At 38.4% G+C, this 25413-nt stretch overlaps 3 protein-coding genes across 3 annotated transcripts in view; all 3 read right to left on the bottom strand.

Moving 5' to 3' along the window:
- lrp6 (low density lipoprotein receptor-related protein 6) overlaps nt 1-3292 on the bottom strand; it is a 31059-nt gene extending 27767 nt beyond the window's left edge. Inside the window, exon 1 of the mRNA XM_028448499.1 lies at nt 3073-3292. Within this exon, the coding sequence (XP_028304300.1) occupies nt 3073-3127 (55 nt within the window). The 5' untranslated portion in view covers nt 3128-3292. The remainder of the gene's footprint in view (nt 1-3072) is intronic.
- A 1379-nt stretch (nt 3293-4671) lies between these two features.
- On the bottom strand, nt 4672-18662 carry mansc1 (MANSC domain containing 1). The gene is made up of 5 exons (XM_028448500.1): nt 18358-18662; nt 11606-11759; nt 10063-10339; nt 8864-9004; nt 4672-8455 (listed from the first exon to the last, which is right to left on the bottom strand). The coding sequence occupies exons 3-5, from the start codon at nt 10289-10291 to the stop codon at nt 7500-7502; spliced, it is 1326 nt and encodes a 441-aa protein (XP_028304301.1). The 5' UTR covers nt 10292-10339; nt 11606-11759; nt 18358-18662; the 3' UTR covers nt 4672-7499.
- Nucleotides 18663-20589: 1927 nt separating this feature from the next.
- c4h11orf98 (chromosome 4 C11orf98 homolog) lies at nt 20590-22921 on the bottom strand. Its single transcript, XM_028450787.1, has 4 exons — nt 22802-22921; nt 22449-22573; nt 21585-21682; nt 20590-21459 (listed from the first exon to the last, which is right to left on the bottom strand). Exons 1-4 carry the CDS (start codon nt 22838-22840, stop codon nt 21356-21358), a joined length of 366 nt encoding a protein of 121 aa, XP_028306588.1. The 5' UTR covers nt 22841-22921; the 3' UTR covers nt 20590-21355.
- Between the last annotated feature and the right edge of the window lie 2492 nt (nt 22922-25413).

The raw sequence follows: 25413 nt of genomic DNA on the forward strand, positions 1-25413 counted from the left end.
GGGTCACATTTCATCCAGAACATGTTGATACGCTCATCTTTTTGCAGAAGAACCTCAACATAAACACAGATCTTTAACTGACTTGATGTTGCACTATGTGTAATGTTTACATTGTTTGCTTATTACCTATTTATAACTGAGGGGAAGCAGTTCCCTTGTGAAGCTTGTATTAAGAACTCTTGTTCAATTATTTTGGATGCTGCACTTTACATTGTTGTTAACATTTGGTATTATTCATAACAAGAGGCCTAGGCAAGTTCTGCCTTCAAGTGTGCAGGTTGTTAAACAGTTTGGTCAAGTATTTTGAATGGATGCTGCACTTTGTCAAGTTCACAATTAATTGTATTTGTAGTGTTTAGTACTAAAATTAATATTTAATTTGTGTGGTTTGATGTTTGCTGTTTAATTTCACTCTGATAGTGCACTGTTTTTTTAAAAAAAAAGTTTGTGGTTTGATAATATCTGTGATTTTATTTATTTTTACAAAGCAATATTGCCTTTGCTAGTCTGAGTAATTTTATATTAAGATATTGAAACCGTACCGTTACAGTGGCCCAAAAACCGTGGGAAAACTGTACCGTTGCATCCCTATAGAGGGCTTTCACGGCGTGTCATCAACTGCATCATGAACCTGGAAGTCGCCATTTTGGAGATAAAGCAGCAGGTCTACAAACAGCACGCAGATATGAAAATCCAAAATTTTGAGACGAAATCGTGAACAATTGCTGTGTTTTTGGCTGTACCAATCGGTCAAACAGTGAGACATATTTGGAATTTTATAGATTGCCAAAAATCATCACAAATCAGGGAGAACAATCTCACAAGTTATCGGAGGAAAGGAGGAGCTTGTGACTAGCAAAGCTAAACCAGGATCTACGAGGCAAAAATCTGGACTATTATGTATCCTGTTATCATCAACTACCTGGATTTCACCAAGCCCTACACAGCAGAACATCTTACATCTTATAGAAGTCTGGAGGTTGGCTGAGGCTGCAGAAGCTCACGTTAGCAACAGATAAATCAGTCAGTTCTAATAATTTCACAGTGAACCTGCAGCGTAGTTACTCTAAAATAGTATACCACCACCAGGAAATCTTAGATTCAGGCAAATCAAACACTCACAGTCCGTTAGATGACACTACTCTATACCTCAAGCCTTGTATTGCTACGCAGGCTACATCCAGCGACCTGTGGAGCAGCGTAGCCTCGTACCAGAGGTGTCCGCCAGCAGAGGAGACGGGGCTAGCAACCAAGCTAAAAGCTAATCGTCAGAGAACGCCGCTTCCTTCCATCCTGTGTTCTAATGTCTGTTCCCTGGAGAACAAACTGGACCTGAAGCTGGATTTAAATGTCAGACAGGAGGTGATGGTGGTGGTGTTTCCATAAACATCAATAACAACTGGTGTAACAACGGTGAGTTAGTCTCATGTCACTGCTCTCCTGATGTAGAACTACTGACTATAAAATACAGACTTTGTTCTTCCTGATCTGTTAGAACTTTTGTCTATAAACGCCACGTTTTTCATGTTCTGACTGATTATTACAGCCAGAAACACAGCAATATTTCACCATTTCCTCTCAAATATCAGGATTTACTCATTCGTGGGCTGTTTGTAAACCTGCTGCTTTTTTCAAAAATGGCGACTTCCAGGTTGATGACGCGCTGTGAAAACTCTCTATTAGACACACACATACTTTCTAATTAACTAATAAGGTGATTATTTTCTATGATTTATTATTTTTAACGACGCCCCCAAAAAACAGACAACAGCTAAAACTAAATGCCCAAATAAATATGAATGTAAGAAGATGAACATGACAGTCTAATAAGAGGATAACATTATAAAGTACTACAAACTGCAGTATTTATTAAGTGTGTTCACATAGTAACAACATTATTACAAAATAAGACTGATTAACTTAATATTTCTTTAGGAAAATAAAAACAGCAATAATTGCCCAGAGGTGTTGCGTTTACTTTTGACACGTTAGACACTTTCTAACTAATTATCAGGTGATTATTTTCTGATTCAATTTTATTTTTAAATCTAAGACGCCCAAATAAATATGAATAGAAGAAGGTGGCTCTGAAAGTTTAATAACAGGATAAAATTATTTAAAAACTTTGTTTCAAAATGACTACAAACTACAGTATTTATTAAATGTGTTTAAGTCGTAATAAGATAATAATTCCTTTATTACGGCATTAGATTAAACTAATTAAAAACCATTTCTTTAGAAAAATAGTATGATAATAACTGTCCAGAGGTTTAGTGTTTACTATAGTTATTTGGTTATAATGTTCTTTCTTTGTGACATGTGTGTTTAACGACACAGTTAATCATTTATTTCAGAAGATTACCAGATCAAAAATCACTGGTTTTAGTGGTAAATATTGTGAAATTACGGATGATTTTGTTCAGGTTTTATTGTTAAGATGTTTTGCTCTGTAGTTTAGTGCTTAGTGAAGTATTGATATTAGTTTGCTTTCTCTGAGATGTTTGTTTACATGTTTACTGCACTAACCTAGTGAAAAGTTAACCACTGTTTAAGTTTACCAACCCACCGTCCAGTTTAAAGTCTGCCGGCTTGCTTTTTCATGTTTTTCTGTTTCCATTGTGGTTCAAACTCCGTTATCCGTTAAAAGTTTACGTTTTTTATTATATAGAATAAGTTCAAACTGCTCATTAGACAGCTAGTTAGTGTAAAATTTAAGGCAGTGGAACAGTCCAACCTGTTAGCTTCATGCTAACTAGCTGCTAGTTTCTGTTGTGCTAACTGCAGCTAAACAAAGCAACTGGTTTGAAGTGATTAAACCCGGGTTGGCGTGTGTTAACGAAGTTAAAATAACTGAGATAGAATTCAATGGTGCTGTGGAAGAGCAGAGGGTTTTTCCCAGCTAACACCAACTGTTTGCGGATTCGATCCTCCGCTAACTTTAGCTTAGCAGCAGCCCCCAGGAGGCCCTGAGCCGAGCCCTCAGCACGTCCGGGAAAACAGCGCTATGAGGCGGCAGCGGCTATCAGTCGAGTGGGCGGACTCAAGACAACCGCAGGCCGCAGTCGGACTCACCTCCAGCGACCAAACAGAGGGAGCAGAGCAGCAGGCCCCGTAGCGAGGCCGCCATCTCTCCCCGGTGCTCGGCCGGAGGTCCTCCCTCAGCGCGGGTCGCCCATCCTGCGGCTCCGGGCCGACTTTAGGAGTCCAGCGGACGGTCAGAGGCTCGAGCTCCGGGTACGTTCACTGGGTCTGTGGTGCGTTCACTGCAACAGCGTTACGTGCATAGAGTATGGTGCGTTCAGGGACAGGTCTGCGGCGCGTTTTGGATTCCAATGTGAGGAATGTTGATCTCTGTCCGATGTTGTAGATTTTCTTTTTCTCTTTACATTTCTTAGGTTGTTATTGAGGGGGAAAAAAAGTGCAAAGAGGGCTATGCGAATAAATTGGGTCTAAAGATCTGGAAAACTAAATTTGTAGTCACATATTTTAGAACAAAAGGTCTTTATTAATGCTAGTCCATTAAAGACGATAGACCATTGTTTTGTCCAAGCGCTGCGTCGCATTGGGTCACAAAAACGTCAGATTATTCCATAAAGGGGATGTGAGGTGGTATAACGGCAACTAAAAATGGAACTGAGAGCTCTCTTCAGTTTATCTGTACAGTGCTGGAAGTATGTATTCATATAGTGGGAGGAGCTTAAGTAGAGTTGTCAATTATGGCCAAATGAATATGTGTTTGAAGGTTGGATGTACAAAGAGGTGTACATACTCTGTAGTGTTATAAAGGGGTTTATTTGCGGGTGCAAAATAAAACAGTGTGTGCGATTTCCCTGGTTTAATTCTATGGGACATGCGCAAGATTGTGTTTGTTGTTGTTTGTTTGTTTTTTAACTTATTTTTGTATATTTTTCCGTTTGTATTTTTCTGTAATGTATGTTTTTTGGAGTCATTATGTGTATTTTTGTATCTTTCAGTTGTGTTTTTGTGCATTTTTTGTGTTATTTTTGTTACCATTGTAGTGTGATTCTGGAGTTATTTTGTGTAATTTTTTTTTGGTGTAGTTTTGTGCATTTCTGTGTCATTTTATTCTATTTTTTGTATTAATTTTTAGTTTTGTGTATATTGAGTCATTTTCATATTTTTGTTTTGTGTATTTTTCTGTAATATGTTTTTTGGAGTCATTTTGTATATTTTTGTGCATTTCTGTTGTCGTTTTTGTGTACTTTGTGTTTAAATGTTTAGTTTTTTGTTTTATGTCATTTGTGCATTTTTTGTATAATTATTGTTTTTTGTTGCATTTATAGTGTGATTCTGGAGTCATTTTGTATCTTTGTTTAGTGTAGTTTTTTTTTCATTTCTGTTGTCTTTTGTGTATAAATATTTCGTTTTGTGTATTTTGAGTCATTTTCATATATCCATTCTAAATGTATGTCACCAGTCCATCCACGTGTACCTGCCTAACTTTCACTAAAGTATTTGCTCCAAACACACACACACACACACGCACACACACAAACCATCCTGAAATCACACACATGCACACGCAGACCTTTCTGTCTTTATAGTATAGATAAGATGGTGGATTATTTATTGGTTTGTGTTGTAACAGTAACGGTTTCCTGATAGAATAGCGTTAAAGTGATTAAACAGATGAAACCTCAGAAAACAGTCTCAGGTCAAAAATCACCACTTTTTTATTTCCTTTACATGAAAAACATCAAACGTTTGCAAAAAGCTTCACTTCACAAATCGAGGCGGACGCAGTGTTCACACACCCTTCCTCTAAAGCGGCTTAATTACAAAACTACCATAGATCATTATTATTATTATTCAAACACTTTGTACAATTAAAGCAAAAACATCCAGTGACTGAGAGCTCCCGTAAAGCAGAATAATGGGTTTTAATTGTCTCAAAGGTTTATTATTCTGTAACATTACTAAACATTGTGGTAATAAATCAAATATTAAAGACAAGAAACAATTTTATGATTTAGTTTTAGTCAACATAGGTCTTCATCTTATTCCAGTTCTCTTTCTGCTGCAGTTGTGTGAATTTAAAAATGACTTTGTCTCACTTATAAACAATTCATTTAGTTTTATTGTTATTATTACAGAAGCTTTTTTGTTTTCATTGAAGAGGAAAAAACTTAAATTTGCATGATAATGTTTTTGTCCTGGTTTTTATTAATTTTATTGACAATTTAGAATTTTTTCTTATATCTATAAAAACTGAGGATGATAGAATGTTTTATATTAACCTTGATCTCTAACACTTGTTTTTGTTGACCAATTTCTGTGTCATTTTTGTCCATGGAGCAGATTTAACTTTAGTCTAAATTTAGTCTCTTTTTTTTCATCAAAAATCAGCCTCTGATCATATGAAAATAATTCTGAATAAATCTGGTCTTGAAAAGCTTTTTTTTAAATGTAATTACAGTATTTAATTTCTTTAAAATAAAAAATTCATGCTATTTAGTCCTAGTTTTAGTTATCGTCTTTTAGGGAATCTTTATTTAGTATTTATTTTTCATCCTGTGTCTCTCTGCGTTTAGTCTAGATTAGTGGTTCCCAAACTTTTTCTGCTGCGCCCCCGTTTGAAGAATGAAAAACTCCTCCCATCGCAAAAAAAAAAAAAAGGTTAAAACATATAAAGTAATAACTGTACTATTGTATTCCAAAATGTCATAAAAAAATTACAAAATTTGTAATCACATATTTTAGAACAGTAATAAAGCTCTTTATTAATAAAGTGCAAAGGAAAAAAACATTTTCTATTTTTAATGCTCAAAGTTCAGTGCGCCCATTCTAGCACCCCCTCCAAAGGGGCGTGTCCCCCTTTGGGAACCACAGGTCTAGATTAATTGTAGTCAGACAGGAAAGTATTGTTTATATTATTTCTGATGAGCATTCCATGTGTTTTGGACCAGGTTTTAGTCTTCATGCATTTATCTACTTATTTTAACCTATCAGGTGGCATCTCTGAGGTCCGAGGAGGTGGAGTCCGTGTTGGTGCGGCGTGTCCGTGACCTCGAGGCAGCCCTGGCAGGTGGAGAGAGTGTGTGTGTGTGTGTGTGTGTGTCTCTGCAGAGGCTTCCTGAGTGCGGGGGAAGTAAAAGTATTGCTATGGTTGGAGCTCCTCTGCAGGACAATTAGAGGCTTTAACCCGAGTCTGACCAATCAGAGTCAACGTACCATCAACACAAAAACATTCGGCCATAAACCAACTCAATAGCCTTTAACTACGGGAACTGAATCTGTTCAAATTCAATGACATCATCACCTTGAACACAGGTGGGCGGAGCTTCAAATGCTTGTCTTTGCAAATGAAAAAGCTGAGTAATGACATCATAGTTAGCTCCGCCCAGTTCAATAAGCGCCTATATGTTACACTGCATCTAAAAGGAAGGAGGCAGAGTTGTTTATAAAGGAGGCGGAGCTTACAGACAGGTGATATGTGAGCACAGTGCAGGTTATAAACGTGATATAAATATTAATAATATACAGGACGCTTTTATCCATGTGCTAATAAGAGTCGTCACGGCAACGTGATGATGTCTTTGTTGTGAATGTTGCTAAACATTGATAAAATAATAGCGGCGTAACAGAGTGCTTTTGTTGCCTTGTTACCATGAGAACGACAACTTGTTTGTCAACAGACGTGACTTAATGTTTATCCATCTTGTAATAAAAGTCACAAAAAATGGCAACGGTGTGTTACACTAATGACTGCGCTGCGCTAAACCATTTGTTTCAAACTCAAGGCCCGGAGGCCAAATCTGGCCCTTGACAGGATCAAATTCGGCCCGCTTGAGAAAGTAAAAATTATATTTTAGTCCCTCCAAATACAAAAATTCAATTAAAATCCATGATATTTGAAGAACTCAGTTTTCCATATATTACATGACTGCAGTTAATCACAAATTGTTGAAAGAACTCTCAATTTTTCCAAAATCTGGCAAATTTTCATCAAATTATTCCACAAAATTCTTAAAATCAGGGCAATTGAAGTGAAGATCCTGCAAGAATCGATATACTCACATACTCTGGCCCCTAAACTAAAATGAGTTTGACACCCCTGTGCTAAAGGTTGCTAAACGCTCTGAAATTGTCATTAAAAACAAAAGAGGCGGAGCCTGGCAGGGGGCGTGGCTTCACATCATGAGGTCATACCTGAGCTCAACTTAACGACGACAAGAAGTAAAAGGTTTAAAAGTGAGTAAAAGTGAGTATTGCCATGGTTACGTGCTTTTTACAAAACAAGTTCATCTTCAAACGTTTCCTCATTGGTCCGTCAGAGGCTTCCCCTGAAACAGGGCGGGCCTTATGTTTATGTTACAATCGGTGGTGAAGGTGATGGCAAAAGAACACGTGAAAGTGGCCACGACGAAGGCCATTGTAGCTCAGCGCGTTTTCCAAACGTAGCAAACACACATTGTAAAGATACAAAACGTACGTCAGTGGAGAGTGACGGGAGGTGGAGTTTAATGGGCTTCCTGCCCTCACACCTCGTAGTGCAGGTCATTCAGCTCCAGTCTCGTGTAGTGTCGCCTGTCGAACGACTCCAGCGCCTTTCTGCCACCGACGGCCAAAGCCAGCGTGAGAATGGCGAGCGCGAGGACCATAAAGGCCACCACGCCGCTCTTCATCGCCCCGCGTGATGCCGCCGCCTTCCCCTGACCCACGCTAGAGTTCTGGAGGGCACGGTCGGACTGGACCGAGTCTTTGTTGGCGAAGATTAGACTGATGGGTGGAGACGTGGAGGATGTGGGTGGAGCACTGGTAGTGGTTTGATCAAAAATGGTGGTTGCCATGGTAGCTGTGGCAGTGGTTGTTGCCATGGTAGTTTTGGTGGTGGTGGTTTCTGTGGTCGTGGTGGAGGTCTGTGTGGTCGGCTGTGTAGCGTCCAGGCTGTCAGACTCAGGGTTGATCAAAAGTGGCGTTTTGGTGGCGGCAGGTCGTGGTTTTACCTTTTTGGTGGATTTATTTTGCTTTTTGGTGCTTTTGGGTCTTTTGGTGGCAACAGTGGTAGTTGTAGTTGTTGTCGTTGGTGTCATTGTGGAGATGATGATGATTGGATGAGGTGCTTCTGTAGTGGGCGGAGCCTCTGTAGTAGTGGGCGGAGCCAGTTTAATATTAGTAGCGGGCAGGAGCTGAATGGTTGCGGGCATAGTGGGCGGAGCCTGTGTAGTAGTGGGTAGAGTCTGTGTGGTAGTGGTGGGCGGAGCTTGTGTATTAATGGTGAGCGGAGCTTCTGTAGTAGTAGGAGGAGCTTCTCTGGTAGTGGTGGGAGGAGCTTGTGTAGTAGTGGTGGGTGGAGCTTCTGTAGTAGTAGTAGGAGGAGGAGCTTCTGTGGTGGTTGTTGTTGTTGTTGTTGTTGTTGTTGTTGTGGGTTGTGTTGTAGTTGTGGTGCTCGTGGTGAAGACTGTCGGTCTCACAGAATTCTGACGCACTAAACCTGTGCAAAAAAATAACAACATAGTAAACAACATCGCATTTTGTTTACAAACATTTAATGTAGTTCATGGTGTTGGCCACAAGGGGCGATTATACGTTAGCAAACAGAACGGTTATACATAGATATACATCTACGCTATTACTAAACTAAACTAAACTAAACCTATAAATTAAATCAAACCAAACTAAGCTAAACCAAATTATGCTAAACTCAACCAAACTAAACTAAACTAAGCTAAGCTAAGCTAAACTAAACCATACTAAGCTAAATTAAACCAAACCAAACTCAACCAAACTAAGCTAGATTAAAGTAAACTAAAGTAAACTGCGCACTCAGTCGCGACGGCAACCCCTCTGCTAACAGTGCTAAGTGGTTAGCATTAGCATACACAGAACGTGTAATGCTAACCTTTGTAGATGTCGAAGGCGTCGATGCCGTCCTGCGCCCTCATTAGAGGACAGTCCTGCTCCGTCTGACAGTGGAACAAGAAGCAGTTGTCGTCGCCGCTACGTATGTTAGCGTTGAAGACGGCCATGTTGCATTTGGCTCCTAAAAGAAAAAAAAAAAATAGGTCACATGACAGGCATGTCAGACATTATCAGCATATGGAGACACAAATATAAGGAGGAATAAAGTCAGTAAAATGATGGTCTATTGTTCTATGAATCTGTGATAACCACATTTATTTATTCATCTGAATAATATCCACTGTTATCCAGGAACATTTATTATTATTATTATAGTCATCTTAAAGATGGAAATCATGGTTTTAATCACTAATAAAATGGTTCAAAGTGACCAAAAATGGTGGAAAAGGAGATGAAATGAGATTTTAAAAACCACAGAAATTGGTTAAAAGTTGTAAATTAGAGTGGATTAAAACAGACAGAAAAAGTGGGAAGAAAGGGTTTTTTTTTTTAAAGGATTTTTTGGGCTCTAGTGGCCTTTATATGACAGTTGCTTGACAGGAAGGGGATCAGGGAGAGCAGAGAGAGCAGGGAATGACACGCAGCAAAGGGTCCCAAGCCAGGAATTGAACCTGGGACCGGCTGCAGGTGAGGAGCTGTGGCCTCTGTACATGGGGCGGGCGCTCAGCCCACTGAGCTACACACCACCCCAAGAAAGGGGTTTAAAGTGTCAATATTGGAACAATTAGTTTAAACTGGTAAATAATGGGCATAAAATCTGGTGAAAAGAGGTTAAAAGTGACAATAATGGATCAACATATGTGACATTAGGTGTAAAAGTGGTAGAAATGGTTTATAAGTGCTGAACATGTCTGGAAAGTGGAAATAATGTGTAGAAAAGTCATTGAAATGTGATGTAGAAGTGTCAGAAATGAGAGAAATGTAGCAAAAACACATTAAAAGGAGCAAAAATATGGAAAGAAAAAGTGATGAAAATATGTTAAAATATGGTGAGTTTGGTTTTGTTGTAGAAAAATGATAAAAAAAAGAAAAAATGTTCTCAAATTGTTCAGAAAATATTCTTAGTTTCTTGAAGGCATCTGAGGACCCCCTCACAGTGTCTCACGATGCCAAGGTTGAGAACCCCTGACCTAGCCAATGAGGCGCTGTGATTGGTCAGTGTGTTCCGTAGTGTCTGACCTGGTTTGACCTCCTCTGAGCAGCAGGACAGGACACAGTCCCTCGAGGACCGCACCGTGCGTGCGTCCATGACGGTGCTGGGTCGACTTAGAGCCAGACGCACGTTGACGATGGCGCTCTGATGTTGTCTGGAGAAACACGTCTCTGGTTCTACGGCAGAGAGGGGAAACGGCGCCATCAGCAGGAGGAGGAGGAGCATGGCGTAAAGAGGAGGAGGAGGAGGAGTCATCGCTGGGATTAAAGTCCACACGGGTGACGCAGAGAAAGCAGGAGATATCTGTAGATGTAGACAGGATAGACACACACAGATAGACAGGGTCATTGTGGTCACAGACCCGTGATCCAGGACAATAATAGAAGCATGTGTGACTTTATCGTGTTGAAAGTGTTTCTATTTTTAAAATCAAAGCGATGCTAAGTTTGTTCCAGATGGTTCTGAGTTCATCAGGACCAGCACTGAGGAGGTTCTACACAGAACCCAGACCACACACTATTACATCATCCATGGTTATTATTCTGGATTTAAATGAGACTTCAAACTGGATTAAATATGGATTTAATATGCACTGTAACATGGATATGGATTAATTATGGATTTTATTCTATAATTAATCCATATTTTCAATTTACACTGAAGATCTGGATTTTCAATCCAAATTAAAATTCTGTTGATCTTAAACCATACTCAATCCGGATTTCAATCTTGATTGAATCTGGATTAAAGCCAAATTGAATTCTGAATCCTTTAAAAATGTTTAATGTGAATTATTAGTCTGTACCCTAATCCAGGTTTAATTTGATTTTAAATCTTGTGTAAAACCTGGACTGTAGCCTGAATAAAATCTGGATTAAAATGCAAATGTTTAAGAATGTTATTGTTAATTTAAAATTGAAAATAATCTGCGATTTGATATGGATTGCAGTCTGGACTGTAACACAGTAAATACAGTTTTGAACTGGAATGAAACGTTAAGATCTAAAAAAAAATAATCTGGATTGAAAATGGACTCTAATCAGGATTGTTGTCAGGATTATCGTCTAAGATTAAAAACTGGATTTTACCACCAAGACATTTTGGGTTTCAATCTGGATTTTACCAGGATATCAATCTGGGTTCATTTTGGAGTTAACCAAAATGTTCATCTGGATTCCACCTGGATTTAAATATCATTTGCAATTTGATAAGGATTATAATCCGGATTGTAGTAAAGATTAAATCTGGGTTAAAAATGTAACTTTGAACAGGGTTGTTTATGGATTTTAATCTTGAGTGTAAACTGATTTAATCTGGGTTAATCCTAGATTATTTTCTCGTAATCTGAACTTTATTTGACCACAAATTGTTTGTGACACGTCATCTATTAAATTTGAACTATATTCAGACTTCATGTTGTGTTTCTAATAAATGTTTCAGCGTCACATGCACTCAGATTAACGACCACATGAACATGGAGCGTAAAAACAAGTTCTCTGTGGTCATTTTAAACCTTTATTTACAAACGTTTGACTATAATCTGATCATTTCAGTAACTTTTGTACTCACGTTAGTCGCAGCGCTGCCTCCGTTCAGTGCGACGCGGTGAATCCTCCTCCATCAGATGCACTGAGCCCCTCGTCCCAGGCTTATCTAATCTAGAGACGCACAATCAGCTGCACCTTCGACTCTGGTACCACGGCAACGTCTGAGAAACCTGCCACTGGAAACCAATAAGAACATATGAAGGAGTGTTAGCTGAGGTTGAGCAAACAACAAACAAACAATGTAACAGAGACAATAATACACTAAACTGTAACAAAAAAATGTCCAAAATATAAAAAAACATTTACACAGCTTTAATAATAGCTTTCAATCAATGTTTCAAGGAAACAAAAACAAGTTTTAATGAATAAGTTTGGATGCTACATAATAGCTTAGTCATGCTAATAGCTATAATTAGCTCATCTGATGTCTAATCATACCTGCCATGTTTTTAATTTGAAAAGAAGGGAAATTTTCTAACGCCCACTACGCTCTGTCCTACCCCCAACCATGCTCCAGTATCTCTTATATTTTAATATAGATGTACAATAAATACCCACTTATCAACCATTTACTAAATACAATGATGTGATTATAATCTGATAGGTCGACCTTTATTAACATTAAAATGCTGTAAACATTCCTACTAGGGCTGGTGATATGAACCAAAACTCAAATCTCAATATATTTTTTCAAATCGGTGATTTATGATATAAATCCAGATAATTTTATTAAATAAAGTCTGAACAGAAAAACAATTCTGGGTTAAATTTTCTGATGCTAAATGTTACACAGAGACATTTATTAACAAACAGCTGATCAATATGTGACACTCATTAATCATCTAACTGATCTTTACATGTTGTTCTGAGAAGTAAAAGCAGCGACTCATAAAACTAGTATTTTAATACATAATAAGCTATTATGTATATGAAATATTATAGTTTTCTATATCGCCAAAATAGAAAACTTGATACATCTTGAATCTCGATATATCGCCCAGCCCTAATTCCTAAATTATAAAACAGCCTAAATAAAAACATAAATGTGTTTATGAATCACATGTGTTTATTTAATATACTTACAGTTTATATACAAATCAAAACAATGTATATTTACTGTTAATTTCACATTGTTTGTCTTTAAGTTAAACATTAACATTTTATTTTATTATATATTTTATTATAATTTCTCATACTCACTCATGTGGTTCTCTGGTATTCACTAATGACTTATTAAACACATTTATTACAGACTTTACATTATTTAACACTTTATAAACAGTGTATATTTGTGGAGCTTGTGATTGGATGATTTTTCATGGTGACTTACGTGGTTCCTTCTGCTGTGGTAGACGTTAAAATATCAGTTATTAATCTAACAGAACGTGTAACTGTGTCACATCCTGATGGTCTTTATGAAGATAAACTCTATGTTATATTTTATAACGTATTTACACCAGTTCTTAGTTTTTATCACCAGAACGTTTTCATTCATCATCTCTGTTCTGTTGGTTCTGGGTTTGTTGCTGATGTCAGCACTAATCTAATGAGAACTGTCACTCAGGTCATTTCAGGTGGAAGTTCTCGCGAGGCTAGTGACGGCGTTCAGTTTAGTGAGACATCTTTGAATTATTATTACATTAAAATACGGGATATTTACGGGAAAATAATAATACGGGAAGATGGCGGGAAAGAGGGTAAAATACGGGAGTTTCCCGATACTTGACAGGTATGTTTCTAACATGTCTAAACTTAGCTTAGGATGCTAGTGGTACATCATTAAAATGCTAATGCTAACTGCTAAAACATCTAAATGAAGCAAAAACAAGTTTTAATGAATAAGTTTGAATTCTACATAATAGTTTAGTCATGCTAATAGCTGTAATTAACCTGCTGGAAGAACGCTAAGCTAAATTAGCACTATAAAGAGCCACTAAAGCGAGCCGCTAACATAAAACGCTAGCACATTTCAATGTCTAATAAGACTAAACTTACCTTAGAATGCTAGTGGTACATCATTACAATGCTAGTGCTAACTGCTAAAACATTTAAATAAAACAAAAACGATTTTTAATGCTACATTATAGAGCGTTTTCACGGCGCGTCATCAACCTGGAAGTCACCATTTTGGAAGCAGCAGGTTTACAATCAATCAATCAATCAATCAATCTTTATTTGTATAGCGCCAAATCATAACCAATGGTATCTCAAGACACTTTACAGTAGAGCAGTCTTAAGGACGGACTCTTCATTTTATGGATACACACATATGCATATATACGTATATACACATACATATGTATCCCACACCCAACATGAATTCATCATGGCGGCAAGGAAAACCTTCTGTTAAGCAGCAGGAACCTTGTGTGGATCCCATTCCTATGATGAACAGCCATCCACGTTATGCTGTGTTGGGTGTGTGCAGAGGAAAGGGTGGAGACAGAGCCGCTGAGTCTCTGTAACTCCACACTGAGGATCCCACGGACCTGCAAGACAAAAGCCAGAAGGAGTACAGGAGCAAACACACAAGGGAGTAAGCAGACATAGAGGGAGTGTTTGAAAGAGGAATGGGACCCTCTCCGGTCCCTCTCTAACCTAAATGACCTCTCTCTTAACGCCCTCTCCAACCTCTCTCCAACCGAGCATGCCAGACCCCCCCCCCGGCAGTCTATGCCTATTGCATCTTAATTATGAGCTATGAGCTGGTTCCTAACTAAAAGCTTTATCAAAGAGGAATGTTTTGAGCCTAACCTTAAAGGTAGAGAGGGTGTCTGCCCCCCGAACCGTGGTTGGTAGATGGTTCCAGAGAAGTGGGGCCTGATAACTGAAAGCTCTTCCTCCTATACTACTTTTAGAGATGAATGGAACAACGAGTAGTCCAGCATTTTGAGAGCGTAGTGTTCTGGGGGGATTGTATGGCACTACAAGCTCCTTGAGATAGACTGGTGCCTGTCCATTTAGGGCTTTATAAGTGAGAAGAAGAATCTTGAATTCTATTCTATATTTTATGGGAAGCCAATGCAGAGAGGCTAATACAGGAGTAATGTGATCTCTTCTCCTAGTTTTAGTCAGTACACGTGCTGCAGCATTTTGAACCAGCTGAAGTGTCTTAAGCGACTTGCTCGGGCAGCCTGCTAAAAGAGAATTACAATAATCCAGTCTAGAGGTAACAAAAGCATGGACTAGTTTTTCGGCGTCGCCCTGAGACAGGATAGATCTGATTTTAGCAATGTTACGGAGATGAAAGAAGGCAGTTCTTGAAGTTTGTTTTATGTGAGAGTTGAAGGATAAGTCCTGATCAAATAGAACCCCAAGGTTTCTAACAGTTGTGCTTTGTGCCAGAGTAATGCCATCTAGGGCAGTTAGGCTAGCATAGGTTTCTCTAAGGTGTCGCGGGCCCAGTACAATGACCTCAGTCTTGTCTGAGTTGAGAAGAAGAAAATTTTGGTCCATCCAGGCCCTAATGTCCTTTAGACAGGCCTCAAGTTTAGATAGCTGATTTGTCTCACCTGACTTCATTGATACATACAGTTGGGTATCATCAGCATAGCAGTGGAAGTTAACAGAGTATTTTCTCATAACATTACCAAGGGGGATCATATAGATACAGAAGAGGATTGGACCTAGCACAGAGCCCTGAGGAACCCCGTAGCTTACTTTAGTGTACACAGAAGACTTATTATTCACGTGTACAAACTGGTACCTATCAGATAGGTAGGACTTAAACCAGTTTAGGGCAGTCCCTGTGATTCCAAGTAATTTCTCTAATCTCTCTAGTAGAATATAGTGATCTATAGTGTCAAAAGCTGCACTAAGATCTAATAAAACCAGGACTGAGAGTCGTCCTTCATCTGAAGCCCAGAGTAGATCATTAGTTACTTTAACTAAAGCAGTCTCTGTGCTGTGTTGAGCTCTAAAGCCTGACTGGAAGTCCTCGAACAGGCTGTTGTTTTGAAGAAATTCACAGAGCTGAGCTGCCACAACTTTCTCAAGAATCTTTGAAATAAAAGGAAGATTAGATATAGGCCTGTAGTTTGCTAAAGTGCTGGAATCAAGAGTAGGTTTTTTGAGAAGGGGTTTGATTACAGCTACTTTAAAGGACTGTGGCACGTAGCCTATTGATAGAGATATATTTATTGTCTCCAACAAAGATGGGCAGACTAGGGGAATAACTTCTTTAAACAGCTTAGTTGGGATCGGATCTGAAAGGCAGGTCGATGGTTTGGAGGATGAAATAATAGAGTTAAGTTCCTGAAGTCCTATATGTGTGAAACAGTTTAGGTTAGGCCTATTTACATTTAATGGTACAGCAGGCCCAGGTGAAGGCAGGGAGTGGCTAATTTTATCTCTAATCTTGTGAATTTTATCGTTAAAAAATGTCATAAAGTCCTCACAGCTGAGGGCTAGAGGAATCATGGGCTCAATAGAGCTCTGACTTTGTGTTAGCCTGGCTACAGTGCTGAAAAGGTACCTCGGATTATTTTTATTTTCTTCAATTAGTGAGGAATAGTATGTAGATCGACTATGTCGTAAGGCTGTCATGTATTTACTATGGCTTTCTTGCCAAAGTATTCGTGACTCCTCTGTTTTATTGGAGCGCCACATTCTCTCTAATTTACGGGTTGTTTGTTTGAGTGTGTGAGTTTCAGAGCTAAACCACGGAGCTTTCCTCTGACGTTTAATAGTTTTTTCCCTCAATGGGGCAATTGAGTCCAAGGTGGATTTTAGTAGACTAGCAGAGCTATCGACAAGCAGATCCAGTTGAGAGGGGTTATAATTAATATCATAGTTATTTATTGGATGGTGCACTGAGTTTAAGGCAGCAGGAATGGCCTCTTTAAATTTAGCCACAGCACTGTTGGATAGATTTCTACTTGTAACTATTTTATTGCACAGTGCGAGATCCTCTAGGATAATGTTAAAAGATATTAAAAAGTGATCTGATAGCAGAGGATTTTCAGGGTAGACTTTTAGTTCATTAATATCAAGGCCATATGTTAGAACAAGATCAAGAGTATGATTTAAACGATGAGTAGCTTCATTAATAGTTTGAAAAAAGCCAACTGAGTCTATTAGGGACATAAAGGCTGAGCTCAGGCTATCACTATCTTTGTCCACATGGATATTAAAATCTCCTACTATCAGTATTTTATCAGAACTGAGGACTAAGTTTGATATAAACTCAGAGAATTCTGATAGAAATTCAGAATAAGGGCCTGGAGGACGGTAAATTATCGCAAATAAGACTGGCTGGCAGGTTTTTGATTCGATATGAGATAAATTTAGAACCAGGCTTTCAAAGGAAGTGTAACTGGCCTTTGGTTTAGGATAGATTAGGAGAGAGGAATGATAAATAGCTGCTACACCACCTCCACGGCCTATGTCTCGTGGCATATGAGTATTTAAATGACTGGGAGGAGTGGCTTCATTTAAACTAACATATTCATCTTGATACAGCCATGTTTCAGTTAAACAGAATAAATCAAGGTTATTTTCTGAGATAAGGTCATTTACTAGTAGAGATTTGGATCTCAGTGATCTAATATTTAATAGAGCACATCTAATGGTTTTATGTTTTGGTGTTTCTAGATTTGAGATTTTAATTTTTTTCAGATTTTTATAATTGATAGCTCTTTTATTTGATTTTATGTTAAAATCATTGTGAAATATGGGTCGGGGGACTGACACCGTCTCCATAAAATAATATTCATCACCATCACAACAGTTGTCATGGCGATGAACACAGCTATCCTGATAGCAATGGGAGGGAAACTGTCCTAAGGCAAGCGCAGAGGGGCGTGGAGGACTCCACCTCTGTAACATGGTCTCATTCATGAGATGTCATAACAGTGACTGTGCCATGTTTTCTGATAGTAGAGATGCTCCCTCCAAAGTAGGATGGATTCCATCTCTTCCTATCAGGTTCGGTTTTCCCCAGAAGGATCTCCAATTATCAATGAAGCCCACCTCGTTTACAAACAGCACACAAATAAGTAAATCCTGATATTTGAGAGGAAATGGTGAAATATTGCTGTTTTTCTATCTGTCATAATCAGTCAGAACGTGAAAAACATGTGGCGTTTATAGACAAAAGTTCTAACAGATCAGGAAGAACAAAGTCTGTATTTTATAGTCAGTAGTTCTACATCAGGAGAGCAGTGACATGAGACTAACTCACCGTTGTTACACCAGTTGTTATTGATGTTTATGGAAACACCACCACCATCACCTCCTGTCTGACATTTAAATCCAGCTTCAGGTCCAGTTTGTTCTCCAGGGAACAGACATTAGAACACAGGATGGAAGGAAGCGGCGTTCTCTGACGATTAGCTTTTAGCTGCTTATCTCCAAAATGGCGACTTCCGGGTTGATGACGTGCTATGAAAACCCTCTATAGCTTAGTCATTAACCTGCTAGGAGAACGCTAAGCTAAATTAGCGATATAAAGCGAGCTGCCAACATAAAGCACTAGCTCATCAATATCTTAACTTAGCTAAAATGCTATTGGTCCATCATTACAATGCTAATGCTAACAGCTAAAACATTTAAATTTCTAATAGATATTTTAGCCTAGCATGCTAACAGCATACATAGAGATACACCAACTCACAAACACACTTTCATACACACATACAGACCCTTTTATCCTCGGCTTTTTTTCGGTCCGCGCTCCAAGTGTTGCACACACACTGGAATAACTGGTGTAAATGCTCAGGTTCACGGACCCTAACTGGGCCGTGCTAACCCGGGTTTGTTCGGTACCGGTCGTACCTTTTTGATCCTCGGGACACGGATTATCTTCAGGCCGCCTGTACGCGCCCTCGGGCCGGGGCGGAAGAACCGGAGGGTCGGTGTTCGGATGGAGCCGGAGACGGACTCACAGCGGTTCGGGTCCTGCTGAAGGCTGGAGCCGGTGGTGTGGTGGTGGGTAGAACCGGAGCGGTGAGGAGGATGGAGCTGATGGAGGAGGCTGAGGAGGACGGAGCGGTGCGGAGGATGTGCAGCCCCCCTCCGGAGGGTGACCCATTTCAGGCTTTGTCCTCTGATGGGGGAGGGACGGAGGCTCCTGCTGCACCAGAACCGAGTCCCAGGTCTCAGATCAGCAATCACACGAACCTCAGCGATCAGAACATCCGGGACCGAACCGGAGGTCCGTGAACGCACCATGAGATAATTTTGTTTTAATTTTTTTTTTTTTTTCCTTCTAAATTTTGTTTTTTTCTGATTGACAAATGAAATGATAAAAATGCATTTAATTTTAATACATTTATGTAGTTTATTTAAATTATATATTTATTATTATTTATTCTAAAAGCATAACTATTTTGATTACTAGGTGAACTGGGGGCTTTTCCAGAAAGCAGGTTATGTGAAAACTCAGAGTAAATCTATCTTGAGATATCCAAACTGAGTCAGTCACCATGGTAACAGACTCTGTCAGGTTTACTATAAGAAACAATGAGTTTCTAGTGTTGGAGCACCATAAACCAGTCTTGGTCTCTACACAACATTTTGTCTCGGACACACGATTATCTGTCTAGACCAGTATGGAGGTAGATTTGTGTCTTTGTTATTCAATCAGGGGAAAAAACTACTTTTCAATTGTTTATTTTTCTTTAAAAAACTACTTTTTCTGTCAAAAACAAGTTTACTTCAATCAAATATATATTTTTAATCAAAGAAAAGTGTTCAAATGCAAAAAAAAAAGTGATAATCGAATAATTGCAGTTGAACAAAATATTGTTTTGCATTTCAACACTTTTTTGTAGAAGCTTATTGCATTCACTTAAAAAAAAAGTTTCGTTTTTTTGAGAAAAGTTTCTGTTTTTATGAGTAAAAACTGAAACTTCACTCATGAAAACAGGATTTATATTAATTCGGAAAACAGATTTTTATTCTTACTGACTACAATGCTCCATTGTATTTTAAAGCACAAGTAAATGACTTTAATAATGATGACGAGGTTTTGCAGCTTAAGCCAAGCATTCTGCTTAAACCTGGTCAGGAGCAGGTTTGACCCACGGAGTGTGTTACTATGGTAACCAAGGTGCGCCGTTCCAGTTAGAACCCGGTTTAACTTTCAGGTTAAATAGGGTTATTGCACAAAAGTGTAATAAATCCATCCAGGATAAAGGAGAATGTGTGGTTAGACTGAGTCTGATCAGAGCTATCTTGAATAAATTGGTTGTATGTTTGCTGAGTCATGATAAGGAGATGAGGCATTAGTGAAGCTGTAGATGTTTTTGAGATAATGGGCGATCCCGGCTAAATCACCATGGTTACAGGTTCTGGATAAACTTGGCCAGCTTTTGTTAAACCGACTTGGGGATAAATTAATCCAGGATAGATTATTTTTTCCAGTCTTTATGCTACACCCCCTTGTTATTTTTATTATTCAGTGTATTTTTGTCTTATTTTCTGTGTTGTTGGCAGGGTTGGGGTCAATTATAATTGCATAATTGATAATTACAATTACGGCATAATTATTATTCAAAATGTACTTAAAAAAATTGTTGCTGTTGTAATTGAGTTTATATAACTGACTTTGTAATTGGCATGAAAATTCAATAAAAACTCTACGGCTTACACATATCACTCACTGCTCTAGGCCAGTCTTAGCCCCGCCCACAAATCATTTGTGTGACCAATAAGGTCTCTTCCAACCAGGCCAAGGAGAAAGTAAACTCTTACACAAACCTCACTATGGGACCCCAATGGTTTCACACATGACCTGGCCCGGCCTGACTGCACCCTTAATGTCACTAATTAGTTAATCTGAATGAAATTATTCAGATTTAAAGTGTTCTACTTTGTGTTTACATGGAAATAGTCATTCCAAATAGAGGTTAACATTGAAAAGCGGATTATTCTGCTTTATTCAATTCCTCTTCAGGTCTGGGGGTTGGGAAGGTTCTGATTGGACGGGGGGATAACGTGACGTATTCATGTCTATTGGGAAAAAACACAACAAACCTTTTATTTTAACATAGAAAACCACATAAGAACTGTTTTCACTTTTATTTTGATTGTAGTTTTGAATCAGCATCTTGACAATAACACGGTTTCACTTTCATCCAAGGAGAAGGAGATAGAAGTCGTACTTTAGTCAATCAAAGCCAGCGGTTAATGTTACAGCTGTTCTACCTTCACTATGCAGGACGTTGAGTGAAAAATATAACTTTATAATCATCATCAGTGAATCTCTGGAGCTTCAGTATGAATGTCACATGTTTATCCTACTGTCCATCCACTATTATATCCATGTCTTTTAAGGCTCTTATTAAATAGTCTCAGCTCTAGTCCGGGCCGCCATTTTGGATTATGTCGTCACCAGTGCGTCATCGCAGCAAGTCGCGCAAGTCTGTTCTACATCATCAAAGGCAGTTTTTATTTATTATAATTGGTTATGAAGATAATTTTACCATTAAAAAAAGAAAAAAAAAAACAATCAAAGTTTCTGATTTAAGCCAATTAAGTCAACCAAGAAATGAGAAACAATATAGATGACTGATTACTGTTACAGTGTATTTTACAGCTGATTTAAGACATTTAGTAATTGAGAGCTTAATTGTAATTGACTTTCAAGTGTAAAAAAATAATCGTATTTTAATTGTAATAAAAAGAAATGCTGGGCAACTTAATCGTAATTGAACATGGAAAATTGAAGACGTAATTGTACCTAAATAATGGAATTGATCCCAACCACAAAATTAAACACACGTTTGAATCCCTTTTTCACGTCACGACAAAAATCAAATCCCACAACTTTTCACTCAGTGTCGGCCATCTCCACGTCGCCGTGGCAACCTTTGGTATTTGTCGCCTTCTCCTTCTCTTGGGTCTGTGCTGCCGGTTTGACTGCAGAGGTTACATCTGTAGCCATGGAAACTGAGATTAATACGCGACACGCATCCATCACAACATGATACACACCATGACAACAAAAAGGTGATAAAACATGTCTGTGCACGAGGACCAATCAGGCGACCGCTGCTCACCGTCCATGACGGTTGCTTCCTGTTTGATGTGCTGCAACTGCTTCAGCAACTTCCTCCTTTTCTTCCCCGACAGAGTGATGTTAGCACGAGGACTGGAGCTGACACACACACATGCACACTTAGATGAGTGGTTCTCCACCTTTTCAGGCTGCTACCCCTAAAATAAAGGTTCTAGAGGCTGGGGACCCCCACTGTACCTCACCACAGAAGACGTACCCCCACTGTAATCATCTTTAAGATGGAAATCCTGGTTTTAATCACTAATAAAATGGGTTCAAAGTGACCAAAAATGGTGGAAAAGGTGGTGAAATGGCATTTTAAAAACCACAGAAATTAGTCAAAATTTGACAAAAACTGACAGAAAAAGTTGTAAAAAGGATAGTGTTAATATTGAAACGATTAGTTTAAACTGGCAAATAATGAGAATGACAAATGGTAAATGTGGTTAAAATGGGAAAAATAATCATGAAATATTATGAAAAGAGGTTAAAAGTGACAATAATGGATCAATATGTGGCATTAGGTGTAAAAGTGATAGAAATGGTTTATAAATGCTGAAAATGTCTGGAAAGTGGAAATAATGTGCAGAAAAGTCATTGAAATGTGATGTAGAAGTGTCAGAAATGGGAGAAATGTAACAAAAATACAATAAAAGGAGCAAAAATATGGAAAGAGAAAGTGATGAAAATAGGTTAAAAGATGGTGAGTTTGGTGAAGTTGTAGAAAAAAGTAAAAAATAAGCAAAAATGGCTCAAATTGTTGAAAAAAAAAAAACATCTGTTACTTAAAGGTATCTGGCGACCCCCTCCCAGTGTCTCCCGACCCCAAGGTTGAGAACCACTGCGTTAAAGGTCAGACACTGACCTCCTTTTCTTCAGGTGATGAACAGTAATCAGATCTTTGTCTATAATCGCTCCAACAATCTGATTTTTTTTCCTCTTTTGACGACCCAAAACTCTGCGACGCTTAAAGAGCTTTTTACCCAAATCCTAAAAAGACAGACATATAAAAACATATTAATAGTCACACAGCCATGAGAACGTTCAGGATTCAAACTGTTTGTTTTTAGCTCAGTTAGCTGTGAATGCTAACTGTTTACACCCGTCACAAACCACCTGAATGAACAACAACAACAGTGACATGAAGCTCCGAGTGCAATTAATATAAATAAACGTCAGTAAACAACAACAAACAGCGTTAAAATGTGTGTTTTTTACTGTTTTTGGTCGGTTTATCTTCCCGCCGGGAGGCGCCATGTTGCTTCAGGTTGGACCACGTGGATGCGGCTACTTCCGGGTCTTCTTCTTCGTTCTCCTTAGTGGTAGAATAAAGGCAGTTCTGCCCTCTGCAGGACACACAGTGATACACACAATAATTATATTAAATGCATTTAAAGTGGACGATAAAGGTTTGATTCATTTAAATTAATGGCCTAACAATATTTGACACAACAAAAAACTTCACTTAGTCCAGAACATTCCAGAGAAATGTAAAGTGAACACAATCATAATTCCTTTATTAATCCCAGGGGGAAATAGCTTTCGTTTCAGCCACTTCAGAAAAAATTTCAAATAAAAGAATCATACGTTTAACAAAGACAAAAGAAAGAATAAACATTTAATAAGTGTATAATTAGACTATTGAATATAAGGATCAGATACATACACATTACAGTAGTAAAAAATAAAGTAAGATTATTATTATTATTAATATTAATAATAATAATAATAATAATACAAATATACAATTTATATATGATACTGATATTTACTACAATCAAATGTAAAATATTTATAATATCTGTGGATATCATGAAATAAACAGAACAACTGATGAAGATGATGAATTTAGTCTGAAATAGTTTTTCTACATAACAGTTGATAAGTTGGGTCAGACGATGCTATCTGTAGCAGCGCTTCTAGCCCCGCCCACATCCTCTACCACAGAGTGGTCGACTGTCACTACAATCATTTATCACTGACTTTGTTCATTTGTCACTCATGGATTTATTATTGGTTCTGAACCCTGTCTGAGTGTCAGTGTGGATTGGAGACACTGTCTGCTCCACTAGGACCATTGTCCCTGCTAGCTGCTACATGTTAGCATTGATGTGCTAGCTGCTACATGTTAGCATTGGGGTGTTAGCTGCTACATGTTAGTATTGAGGTGCTAGCTGCTACATGTTAGCATTGATGCTAGCTGCTACATGTTAGCATTGAGGTGCTAGCTGCTACATGTTAGCATTGAGATGCTCGCTACTACATGTTAGCATTGAGGTGTTAGCTGTTTGCATGTTAATATTGAGATGCTAGCTGCTACATGTTTACCATTGAGGTGTTAGCTGCTACATGTTAGCATTGAGATGTTAGCTGATACATTTTAGCATTGAGGTGTTAGCTGTTTACATGTTAACATTGAGATGTTAGCTGCTACATGTTTAGCATTGAGGTGCTAGCTGCTACATGTTAACATTGAGGTACTAGCTGCTACATGTTAGCATTGAGGTGTTTGCTGTTACATGTTAACATTGAGGTGCTAGCTGTTACATGTTAGCATTGAGGTACTAGCTGCTACATGTTAGCATTGATGTGCTAGCTGCTACATGTTTAGCATTGAGGTGCTAGCTGCTACATGTTTAGCATTGAGGTGCTCACTGCTACATGTTAGCATTGAAGTGCTAGCTGCTACATGTTAGCATTGAGATGCTAACTGTTTCATGTGTCACTACCTATTTGTTTCACGGACCAAATTCTTTCAGATCCTTTTAACATCAGTTTATGTACTATTTAATAGGTTGAAATCCTGCTGTTTAAAAAGTGAAATCCGATTTATGTTGGTTTTTATCTGATTTTCATTCTTTTTATTGTCAATGTTATGTATCGTGTTTTTTAAATGAACAATTAAAAACAAGACAAAACAGTCACATATTTAAATGTGTACTATTAAAATATTTAACAAATGTCGTATGGTCGGTTTACATTCAAATATCACGTCCCTGCAGCTCTGTCGTAAGGATTGTGAGTGAAGGAAGTGCCCAAGGATCTTAAAGGATTTGGTCCGTGAAAAGATTAGGTGACAACATGTTTAGCATTGAGATGCTAGCTGCTACATGTTTTGCATTGAGATGCTAGTTGTTACATGTTTAGCATTGAGGTGCTAGCTTCTACAAGTTGAACAGTGAGGTGCTAGCTAAGGCTAGCAGAGCTCCACTGATCCACAAACTCTTTTTCTAACAATTTTCACACAACTGGGCTTCATTTTTCCATCCTGTGTTTTTATTTAAACTAAAATGAACGGCTTCTCCTCTGGTTTTCCTGTTTCTTGTGTCATGTGATCTGTGAATCAGTATTGTGGGTGTACCAGGAACTCGTGCATTGAGAAAGGTTTTGTGCTGTTTGGAATGCTAAAAAAAAGCGATTCATTGCTTTTTTGTGTTATTTTTCTGTAATTAATTAATCACAATCAACGTGTTAAAGTCCCAGCACTAGTTAAAATGTCTCAATACATCATTGAGTGTATGAGAGTTATCATGAAAGCAGAAGAATCCACCAGATCTACAACAAACTACATTTTTTTGGTTTGTCTTTAGTTTTTTATTCCTATTGATTTGATAAGGCCACACCCAGAATATCAGAGTTGATCATCAATCGTATCATATTGTGTACTCAGTGTAATGTCCCAACCCTGATAACTACATGTTTGTTTTAATACACTGTGAAAAAGAAACAGAGAGCAGTGTAAGTGAGCCCAGGATAGAGCCCTGAGGAACTCCTCTGCTTAAGTCTGTGAGGTTTTTCTGCCCTCTAGTGGTGACGCTGACACAGACACA

This window comes from Gouania willdenowi, chromosome 6, assembly GCF_900634775.1.
Source record: "Gouania willdenowi chromosome 6, fGouWil2.1, whole genome shotgun sequence".
Taxonomy (NCBI): Eukaryota; Metazoa; Chordata; class Actinopteri; order Blenniiformes; family Gobiesocidae; genus Gouania; species Gouania willdenowi.